At 38.7% G+C, this 12598-nt stretch overlaps 1 protein-coding gene across 8 annotated transcripts in view; it reads left to right on the plus strand.

The window, feature by feature from the left end:
* Positions 1–12598, plus strand: part of LOC131436309 (uncharacterized) — a 131914-nt gene that overhangs the window by 99596 nt on the left and 19720 nt on the right. For all 8 annotated transcript variants that reach the window (XM_058604968.1, XM_058604966.1, XM_058604964.1 and 5 more), the window contains 3 exons: positions 259–11280; positions 11345–11594; positions 11656–11758. In XM_058604968.1, the coding sequence (XP_058460951.1) occupies positions 259–11280; positions 11345–11594; positions 11656–11758 (11375 nt within the window). The remainder of the gene's footprint in view (positions 1–258; positions 11281–11344; positions 11595–11655; positions 11759–12598) is intronic.

The raw sequence follows: 12598 nt of genomic DNA on the forward strand, positions 1-12598 counted from the left end.
CAAGTATTTTATTCCAATCCGTAGAAGTAGATCACATAAATAACGCAAATAATCATAGTAGTGATAGCAACTCTGACGAGTCTAACAATAACTCCTATTCTAATCAAACTAACATGATGAACATAAGCACAAAATCTACCGCAAATGCTAGTGAACTAGTTGAACAAAATCCGCAGCCCCTTTCACCTCATCCAGTAGCGCTGACAATCACGGAGCTATTCGATCGTTCCGTAAAACCAACGCTCACCTCTATTTCAGAGAAAGTCACTGAACCGGATGGGTCCATGGCTTCTCGTTGGGTTCTTTCACCTGCGGACAGCTTCAACACCGCTGACGAAAGTGAATACAAAACTGTCTCCATGGGTAACTCAGAAGCATCGGCAAACGTTGAGCTTGATTCTGATGCCAGCTTAGTGCTTGAGGATCAATACTCTCTCGATTCACTGGAAACATCTTTACCATACGAGAAATGTCGGAACAACGAAGACGCTAACGCCAGTGATCAGAACATTCTATTCGATGTTTCGGGAATAGAGCAACTGGAGGCTATAAAATTTCCTCCAAATTTATTCGAGATCACTGAGTCACCTGCTGTTGTTTTTTATGTGTGTGAACCGAATATGCATGATTTTGCTGCGCAATCAGATGATGAGACAGATGAAGAAGATCAGGGTGCAAGAATCGAAGAAATTACAGAACAGGACATAGACAGAAGCGATCAGAATCCTTGTGAACGAATTTCAATTAGTTTTGAAGAGTCAAGTGAGCAGCCCAGCGATGAAGAAAATGCGGAAACATCTGCCATTGTTGTCAATACATGTGATCCAGAAATACTGGAACTGACTGAAGTTGTGACTACAAAAAGCGAACAAGTTATAGACCTAAATATTATTAACAATAACCGAAGCTCCGACAAACAAGTGGATATCAGTTCTGATGTCTCAAACGAAGAAGATCCTACACTTTTGCATTCTTCAAACAGTTCTGATCAAATGAATCAAGCATCCTTGGTCGAACGAGAACAGATCGATAAACTGACAATTATTTCAGATGGTACTGCACATGCGAACGAGTTGAACGCATTCAGTTATACCTTACAATCTCAGACTGAGCCAAACGGGACCAATCTTTCGGACCTCAACATTGAATGCACCACTAGCTCCGCATCAGAATTTAGCAGTAATGCTGACAAGCCAGATACGGTGAGCAATGTTATTGGTGTCAAGGAAAATATTTATCCACAGAATATCGACGATGACACGCAGTATGGGAAAGATGAACACCATCAATGTGCGGAAAATATAGTAAATTTACAGCTTTCAGATTTTCAAGATCTTTGCGCACCAAAGGTTGTATTGAATGTTACCAATGAACTATTGAGAGATTCTAGTCAGAAAGTGCCTGATGCGTCCACTGCATTGGAATCCGATTTAGCTATCACAAGTGAGAATCAAAACGAAATTCTACTGATGAGAGAACCTCAGAAATCCGACAGTCAAACTGTGAAGAGTAAACAACCATTGAGTCAGGAAAGCAGTTTGGAATCTGAAAAATCACTTATCATACAAACAAATTCCGTAAAAGGAACACACGAGCAAAACAGTGAATCAAAAATCAAACACAAATTGTTGAGTGATTCGAGCCATGATTCACAAGACACAACAGAATCTGCTGATTCGGAAAGTAGACATTCAGCAATTATGGTGAGTTCACTCACCGTTGGAAATCAAACATTCACTGATCCTTTGCCAATCAATTCATCCACTGAGTCGTTCGCACATCAGGTTGAGTATGATGACTCGATTTCGATTCGCAATGAAACCACAAATCCAAATGAGAAAACGGACAAATGTAGTGATCCACTGTCAGGAAAAGCTGATAACAATCAGCAATTAGAGCAACAAAGCATCGAGGAACCCGAATCAGTTTCGATTGAGAATCTGAATGATCAGGATGCTACCAAGATACCATCCTCAACTAATACTTCGTCAACGAATTTATCAGTGAATATTTCTCAGATACAACAAATTAGAACAAGCGATGAAAATGATGTTGGTTCAAATAACATCACTGTTATGGAACAAGAAAGTAATCCTATAAGTGATATTGGCTCCTCCTGTGATAACCCGCAGCAAATGTCGGAACAAACTGATTTCGAGAGTGACACAATCGAAAAACAGCAACAGTTGAGTTCTTCGCTAGACGACTCCGTCAACACAGCTGTGCCTCTTTCTGATATAGATAATTCAATAATCATAGAAAATGAACCACCAAATTCTACTACCCGAAACGGTGAATGTGATGAACATTGTTTGACTGTAGAAAACAAAGTCGACAGTACATTAGAAAACATGAGCTCTCTAAAAATGCATAAAAAATCGGATCATAGGGTGCTAACCGTTGTCAAAGATGATGGATCGGGAAATTTGCAAGAAACGGAAGCTACTGAGCTCGATACAATTGAATCATCTGAGCTTTTGAGAATCGATTCTTCAAATCAAACTTCTAACGTTACCGATTTCGATGGATCAAAAATCATCAACAAAAGCATTGAATGTGAAAAGAAGAACATCGAAAACGAAAATTTTCCGACGTTAAAAACAACAGGACGCAAGTCACCGCCTGCTTCGATCATTGAATTGTCTGCTCTGATGGAAGATTCTGTTCAGAATACGAACGAGACCGAAGAATTAGGCTGCCGGGAGAGTGCAATTGCGTCTACTGCAGCATATGCTTTAGACACTAATGAAATTCAAATACCCGAGGATTCGTTATCCGACGATTCACTAGATTCAAACAAAAGCATGTCGAAAATCGAAATAGAAAATTTGGCCCTTGATGAGACTAAAGTTGACAGCAACATCACAGAAAACAGAATTGAGCAAGAATGCACCACCATATCCGGAGATGCCTGTCAGAATGTTCTGATAAATGTCGACAATATTAATACTGAAACAGAAGAGCTTGATACTATTGGAACTGATGTTAGTTTAATTCCATCCAAGGTCGAGAGCATCTCACAAAGTATCAAATGTGATGCACTGAATAACATAGACAATAATTCGAATGTTGAAAATGAAGCAACTATTGTAACGAGTACAGGTGATGGAAGCCAAGCATCAGAAGATCTGGTGACAAACTCACTTTTACACAAGAAGACAGATTTCTCAACTGTTGAAGAGACTTTGGATGCTACTGAAAGTCGACCGGAAATCGATGCTACGGAAGATGTTAATACACAAGATGCTGGAACACCCAATCCATCGATGCCACTCGAGGAAGCCGAATGTTTTGCTCTCACAGATAATGATGTTAACACTGAAACGATCAAGTGTAACAATCAGATCGCTGAATGTGAATACAATAATGCATCGGGAAATACGACAACATCACCAACTGTTGATGAAACCCCGTTAACATGTGTTGAAGATATCAATTCACTAAACGCAAAATCGCGGGAGACAACGAAATCAATGGCTTTTGATCAAGATACAACTGAAAAGCAACAATCCACGGAATGTTCAAATGAACTCGAATCCAACAAAGTAGATCAATCCAATAATGAAAATCGCTTTTCTGAAGGAATTGAAAATTGCTCACCCACAAATTCGGAGACAGTTGATGGACAGCTTCAGGAAGAATCACAACATCCGGTAAATGTTTCTTGTCTAGAGATGCATGACAACATTGAAGTATCAACTCTCGAACCAGAGTCACCCGTTCAAGTAGTTTCGGATATGGCAGTTGACACTTCAGAAAAGCAATCATCGGATCAAAATGCAAACTCCTTTGAAATTATCGACGAAAAAGAAATAATTGTAGCAACACCAGATAACTTCCAACACAAATTTCCTATTGTTGGGGAATTTGAAGACGCAACCACCGAACAAGGCATAGCTTTGAAAGATAATACAACTATGCGTAATGAACTTGACACAATTAAAAAAGAAAAATCAATGGAATCGTTGAAGGACCATAACACGAATGAAACGGTACACGTTTCTGACATAGAAAATTCAAGCACTTCCGAAAATGCTAGTGAAAACCTGACTCTCTCTGAAAATGAAAAGAATACACAAAATATGGAATGTATTGAATTGAATATGGTAAAAGAAAGTGATTCAGGGCATATTGAAGCGGCTAGTGCATTCACTGCGATAGAATTGTCTACTATTGAAGAGACATCCGATACTAGTAAATTAGCAGATGCAGTGATGAACATTACTGAGACCAATACATCATCAGATGTCGAAAATGTCATTGACGATTGTGAAAAGCATATCAAAAATTCAGAAAGTTCCTTAATGTGCAATTCAACTGTTGAAGTAGAATCGTTTATAGATGTCAAAGATACCGATTTACGAAACGAGGAAGAAATGATAAATTCAGTTGCTGCTGAACTCCAAACCTCTGAAAAACAACAATCAGAGGAATTTGTGAATGATCGTTCAATCTATCAAGCAACAGAGAGCATTGATGTAGACCAATCAGAAAGTGAAATCCAAAACAATAAGAATATCGATGCAGTAGGTATCGAGCAGCATACAGAAAATGATAAAAATACAATGCAACTTCAGGAACATATCGCAGGTGGATCACAACAACTGGAGATACCCGACACAAATCAAGTACCTTCTGCTAAACCATCCGTTCAAATTGAATTGGAAACCGCTGAAATACAACAAGCAGATAATTGTTCACGAGCAGATCCTTCAGAACAAAACATAAAATCACAGAAACAGACTTCCGATACTGATACTGATGAACCTGAGAGTTTCGAACCAAAAATTCATATTGTAAGCCAAGCAGTAAATGAGAGTAGCGTCGCCAGTGATGAAATTATAGATATTGTTCTCGAGAATTCGAAAATTACAGAAAACGCATATCAAATCTTAACTCCCTGTAAACAAGATAATAACACACAATCTGTCGAATGTGTCGAGCTGGATATGGCAAAGGAAAAAATATCTAATATTGAAAATGAAACAACAATAGAAGAAACGCACCTAACAAACTTTGAACCTTTGAACCGAACATCAGAGGATCTGGAAATAAACGCAAGTACACTCCCCATGGAAGAGTCAATTGATACTATTCAGAAGAAAGTACCAGATACCATTTCAGAAACACACAGTCTCTCAACATCACTTAAAGATGTAGAAAAACCTGATGATTATGTAACGAGTAAAGAATGTAATGAAACAGTTCCAACAAGCAGTCAAAGTGTGCACGAAAACTTGCTGGAAGATGTTCAAGATGGCAATTTACTGGAGAATGATTCTCAGGGATCAATCGATCTAGTGGATATTGAAAACCCTGTCATCGAAAATAATCAACCAAAGGAGTCAGAGGAATTACTTGCAATAGATCATTTACAATGCAAATCAGATACCACGAGCTTTGACAATATCGCTTCAAAAAGCATTGAAATTGACAAGCAGGATATAGAATCTAAACAACACTCGAATACGCAATTGAATCAATATTCAACAGAAAATTTATCTATCGTTTCTGTGCAGATTCAAGAACATGTCATGGGAGAATCACAAAAAAACATTCTACAAGATGTGAAAGAGGAACAGCTACAGCTCACCTCCGAAAACTTGAGCTGTGCATCGACCAACCAAACCAGAAATGCCACCGAAATCGAAATGTTAAGCGGTATCGAAAAGAAACAAGCAATGGACGATTCAACGAGTACGAACAATTCTGAAAAAGATGGCGTACCTTCGACTGAAAGAGATTCTAACATCAATCATTTAAATGAAAATCCACAAGAACGTGAAGATTTCGAAAATGATACACACTCAGTACAAGAAAATTTAGATAATGATGAGAAGCCTCTATTTATGCAGAAAGGTTCATCAGATACTACTGCTTTCTCTGATACTGTCCCAATTCAGTCTCTAGAAGAAATAGCTAACGACATCAAAAATAAAGAATGTAACGAACTGGTCGTAGAAAAAGAACACGACAGCACTGAAGAAAATATAATTACTTCAACACCTAATCTTACAATTGATGATAAACCGTCAAGTGCTGTCAAGACCATCGAATCACCGAACGCGGATTTACAGCAAGTATCGACTCCAGTTGATACCGAGCTGGATGAAATTGGAAATGATACATCGATAAAACCTACAGAACAGATTGATGGACTAAATGTAGATGATAAAAACGATACAGATAAAAAAGAGTTTCATGCTAAATCAGAAAACACGACTTCCTCGACCAACCAGACGATTGTCGATGAACGCGAACGATTGAACGAAAACACTCAGGAAACAACAAAAGTAGTAGATGAAATGGCTACAAATGAACTATCACAAGAATCCTTGAAAGTTGACACAACCGTAGATGTTCTTGAAGTAACTGAAGCTACAAGCGATATCTCCGACAAAAACAATGTCGATCCAGAAATTACTGCTGGTATGGAAATTGAAGAACTTGTGATTAATTGTCAGATTTCGGATCAAAGCTCGGAAAATAAACCTACAGAAGCGAATGAAGTAGCAAATATAGTAGGAGAAAATTCACCTAACGAATTAAATAGTATCGCTCAACAACAAACGTTAACATTAGCTAGCCTCGAACAAGACGTGATCGATATCGAACCGAATGAATCTTCTAAGCTCGACTCGTCAAGAACAAGCGATGAAATTCTTGATGTAGAGTGTCTTACAAAAGAACTAGTAACAACAGAAAATAATGTTCAACCTGCGCCTGAAAACACAACTTTCTCAACAAGTAATCAGATTATCGAAGAAAGCTCACCGGCAGATGTTGGAATAAACTATTCCCTGAACGAGGATTCCCAGGATACAATGAAAACAGTAGATTCTAAAATGGTTACAAATGAGCTATCACAAGAATCCTTGAAAGTTGGCCCAACTGTAGATGTTCTTGAAGTAACTGAAGCAACAAGCGATATCTCCGACAAAAACAATGTCGATCCAGAAATTACTGCTGGTACGGAAATTGAAGAACTTGTGATTAATAGTCAGATTTCGGATCAAAGCTCGCAAAATAACTGCACCGAAGTAAATGAAGTAAAAGAAGAGCAATCAATGCATTCTTTGCAACAGAATTCACCAGTCGTAACAGTAACTACAAACGAAGGTGTTCCTCAAGATGAGACAACAATACATGCTCCAGAAAAAGAAACAGAAAATATAGTATCTTTCACAGACAATCCAATGATCGGAGAAAATTCACCTAACGAATTAAATAGTATAGATCAACAACAAACGTTAACATTAGCTAGCCTCGAACAAGACGTGATCGAAATCGAACCGAATGAGTCTTCTAAACTCGACTCGTTAAGAACAAGCGCTGAAATTTTTGATGTAGAGTGTCTTACAAAAGAACTAGTAACAACAGAAAATGATGTTCAAACTGCACCTGAAAACACAACTTCCTCAACAAGTAATCAGATTATCGAAGAAAGCTCACCGGCAGATGTTGGAATAAACGATTCCCTGAACGAGGATTCCCAGGATACAATGAAAACAGTAGATTCTAAAATGGTTACAAATGAGCTATCACAAGAATCCTTGAAAGTTGGCCCAACTGTAGATGTTCTTGAAGTAACTGAAGCAACAAGCGATATCTCCGACAAAAACAATGTCGATCCAGAAATTACTGCTGGTACGGAAATTGAAGAACTTGTGATTAATAGTCAGATTTCGGATCAAAGCTCGCAAAATAACTGCACCGAAGTAAATGAAGTAAAAGAAGAGCAATCAATGCACTCTTTGCAACAGAATTCACCAGTCCTAACAGTGACTACAAGCGAAAGTGTTCCTCAAGATGAGACTACAATACCTGCTCCGGAAAAAGAAACAGAAAATATAGTATCTTTGACAGATAATCCGATGATCGGAGAAAATTCACCTAACAAATTAAATAGCATCGATCAACAACAAACGTTAATATTAGCTAGCCTCGAACAAGACGTGATTGAAATCGAACCTATTGAGCCTTCTAAACTCGACTCGTCAAGAACAAGCGATGAAATTTTTGATGTAGAGTGTCTTACAAAAGAACTAGTAACAACAGAGAATGAAGTTCATAATGCACCTGAAAACACGACGTCCTTGACAAGTAATCAAATATTCGAAGAAAGCTCACCGGCAGATGTTGGAATAAACAATTCTCTGAACGAGGATTTCTTGAAACACAACCCACCAGTAGATGTTCTTGAAGTAGTACAATCTGAAAGCCAAATCTTGGACAAAGACAGTATTGCTTCAGAAATTATTAAGAAGCAAGATGTGGAAACTGAAATACTCTCGAATTTGGGGACTAAGCCATTACTCGATCATCTACCGCTTGATCAGCAAACATCACACAATCAAGCGAGAGATTCAAATCAAAGTGTTCAAGAAACCAGTATAAAAAGTAATGAGACTCCGGTTACACTTGAGAGTCTTCCTCAAGATAAGAAAGAAAAAGCGGAAAAAGAAACAGAAGATATAACAGTCAATCTAATGAAGAATGAAAAAATAGCTGACCCCGAACAAGATGTAATTGATCTTCAGCAGCCAAATGTGTCTTCTAAACACGAATCGTCAAATAAAATTGCCGAACCCCTTGATGTTCACCGTCCGACACAAGATATTGACGGCGGAGAACTGGAATCAAAAGAAAATACAATTCGTAGTGTTGATGAAAACCTACTTACAGAAATTATAGATAACGATTCAATGATCGAGATCTCTCAAGAAACAAAGAAAGTAGTAGATTCTGAAAAAGGTACAATTGAAAAACAACAATCACAGGAATCCTTAGAAGTCAAACCATCAGCAGATGATTTTGAAATTACTGAATCTATGTGCGAAATTTCCAGCTTAGATGATGTCAGCTCAAAAAGCTTTGATGGTGAAAAGCCAGACACGGGAACTGAAGGTCACCCGACTACTGAAATTGAGACATGTTCAACTACGAACACATTAACCAACAATGCACAGGTTGATCAGCTAACGTCACCAAATCTATCGATCGATTCAAATCAAGAAACACAAGATGCCTATATTGAAAATAATCGAGCCGTGGTTACGCACGAAAGTATTCCACTAGACGAAACAAATGTAAACACAAGTGACTATGGGTGTGATGTTACTGATAGAGAAACAGAATCCTCAAAAGTCAATCCAATTATCGATGAAAACTCATCAAACGAACTCAATAGTATCGACTTGGTAGGCGATAACTCATTAACTGACCTTGAACAAAATGAGATCGATCTTCAACAACTCGACAAATCTCATTCCCCAACAACAGATTACGTCGAATGTCATCCAAACGAGTTGGATAAAGTTAACCATGAATATAATAACGATTTGATTAAAGATAATACTGTTAGTTCAATAACGAGTGAACCACACATGGAAATCCAAACAAACGAACAAACATTGCAATCACTACACGATTTATCGATTGTCTCAAACCATAACGATACTAGCGATGCATCAAAAGCTTCGGACTCCAATGTAAATGTCGTCGATACAATATCCTTCGAATGTGACAAACTGTTATCAGAAAAGGATGGTAATTCGACAGTTGAAGATATGATGGATATAACGCCAATCGTTCCGACTACAAACATACAAATTAATTCAGCTGATTCTGGCAACAATGAAAACCAGGTCACATTAGGAGATTTACAGATGGAACTGCCTCTGGAGGACCCATCTGTACTGCACGGTGAAAGCAAAAATATATTCACTGGTGAAAAAGACAGTGATGTAAACTCAAATGAATGTCACGAACAATTAATCGATAGCAAAACATCAGAAAATATGATTTCCTCGTTGAATACATCAATTGAGGATGAAAAACCACCAGCAGATTTCAAAGATATCGATTCGTTAAGTGATATAAATTCGACTGTTTCGGTGGAACATTTAAGTATCGGTTCAATTTCTAACGCTAAGGACGACACTCAACAGTTTGTGGAAGAGAACCACGAACTAGCTATCGAGAGTTCTGAAGATACTCATGTGCATGAAGAAAAAGGCAAATCGGAACCAGTTTCTGTCGTACGTTCCGTAACCGAAGGGTCTACAATAGATAAAATTATTCAACTACCGGTCACCATTAGCGAACAAAATCAAGTCGAATTTCAAGTATTACAGAACACTGTACACAACTCAGCAGAAGTTACAAATTCTACTATTGTTTCTGAATCTACATTCGACGAGACCTTAAAGACTACATCTACACATACCAGTACTGAACATGAAGATCACCTAATTGATAACACGGCTGAATCACTTCCAGATTACACGGGTTCCGATCTTACCGAACCATCCAGCCCGGAAGATACATCGACGGAAGCGATCGCTGGATCCATTGACAGAGCATCTAGCCTCGAGGATGTTGATTCATCATTTACGGGAGAAAAAACGGCGGAGACTGCAATCGCTGCGGTAACAAGACAGATGCGACAATATTGCGAAGAATTGAAAGGTATTCTCCATGCTCATCAACCGCTGGAACAACACGGAGAAGAATTGGAGAATGTCGCAGATCTTAATGACAATACATCAATATGCAAAACAGAACTTGGTGTAGAGGCTGACGAACAATGTGTAGTAGCAAATCCACTCGACGCTTTTGAACTGAAATCAGCGGAATATAACCAGAGCTTACGACATATTGACTACGTAGAGGAAGATGTAGCTATAACCGAAAGTGCGGAACATTTTTTAATGGAAAATCTGAATCTTGTTACCACTTGCGAAGCAGTTAATGTAATACCGAGTGCGGAAGAGCATGCAGTCAATTCATCAATTCTAATAGAGCATACACCGACCCCGGAACCTTTTCCATCGTACGTTTACGAAAGACAAATAACTGCCAACATTGAAGATGTTGAATCACTTCCTCAAAGTTCCCAGCTTACTCTGCAGGACAGCATCACTTCAATCGATGACATTGATCGTCTATCAAATTCTCCGGACATGGCAGAACAAACCATAGATGACATAACACCGCCGTTCAATCGAAGTGACTCGGAAATGTCTTCACTATGCTTCTCTTTACCTACGGTTTGTGTGTTGAATGGCACTAATAGCACTAACCAAACCACTGCTGATACTAACACCCTAGATTTGCATGATCAACCTCAAAGTTTTGTATCGGAAACCTCTTTCTTGACAATAGCATTAGACTCATCTGAACCTCCACAACTTTCAGCACAATCAGAAACCAACGTACATAAACCAAATGAAATCGAGGATGTAGACGAGGGAGCTTCAAGTGAAATGTTAATTCCTGGTAAGTGATTAGTTATCTCAAGGGATCGTTAGATTAGATGACCAAACATTCCATTTTTGGTCAGGATCTATTGCCGAGCGTGAGCACCTAAAATGGCGAAACGCAACTCCAATCGCCAACAATCCTTACTCGGCAGATATTCTGCAGAAGAGGCTATCTGAGTCAAACCACAAGTCGACATTTGATGACCTTAGTCGGCTCACAAGCAAAGATACTTTAGAATGTCATCTCGAACCAGAAGGCAACAGCGAGATTGTGGAGAACGATCGATCACTGCAATCGGTGATTGATGGAAACCCAATTCAATACACGAGGTAACGAGTGAAGTCATGACACTATTCCTTAAATTCCATCCACTTGATTCACATTACGCAGGTATGGTCGAGATTACTATATAAACGACGCGAAACGTGCCTCAGGGACCAGGAAACAAGCTAGTGTTGGTCAAGCTGCTTCCCACAGTACAGATGATGAGAAAGTGAGTGAACGAGAATTTTTTTCATTGTCCAGTTCCTATATCATGAATAAGTTTTTATATCATAATGATAATGATTCATCCGAAGTTAGTCAAAGGTTCCCCGTCAGTTCCGTCTCCCCTTTTCCACTACTGCCATTATCCGTACGATCTTCACAAGGTTTACCTAGACAACGGCGCATTGCTCCACGACCGGCTTCCGTAGACCTAGGCTATTTTACAAAAACTTCATCGAATGCAGACAGCGATAATGAAATACCTGCACACATTATAGCACAATTTGAGCAGGAAATGTTGCACAATAATTTCAAACGAGACAGTTTCCGCGCAAAGAATACTTCAACGCGCCAGTTCGTTCTAAATCCCATTTTTGATGAATCAATTGGATCCTCGTTTGGCAGTCAGGAACGTACCGATAATCGTAGCACCCAAACCATACAAGACAAAAGCTATATTTCTGAAGTAGCTAGCTCATCTGAGTTTGTATCAGCAGCAGGTCCAGCAGTAGTGGTAGAAACAGTTTACACCGATCTGGGAACATTACGCCGTAGTGCGAGTACTCGTAGTAGAACTGGAAAATGTTCCCCCGTCAGTTGCCATAGAAGTAATAGCAGTAGATAGAAAATAATTAGTAAATTATACAGCGGTAACGGTCGCAGACTGGACAGGGAAAAATTTAGTGCCAAAATGCTATCTCAATGTAGTATTTGACGTTTCATGTTAGTCGCAATAATACAATGCAATCAAATTCTTCAGACCAATCAATAAAACTATTACTGTTAAAACTCTGTTGTGTTGTTGTATTCTAAGAAGTACAGTTGGTGAAGAGCTGAAGCGATTATT

Source organism: Malaya genurostris, chromosome 3 (genome assembly GCF_030247185.1).
Source record: "Malaya genurostris strain Urasoe2022 chromosome 3, Malgen_1.1, whole genome shotgun sequence".
NCBI lineage: Eukaryota > Metazoa > Arthropoda > Insecta > Diptera > Culicidae > Malaya > Malaya genurostris.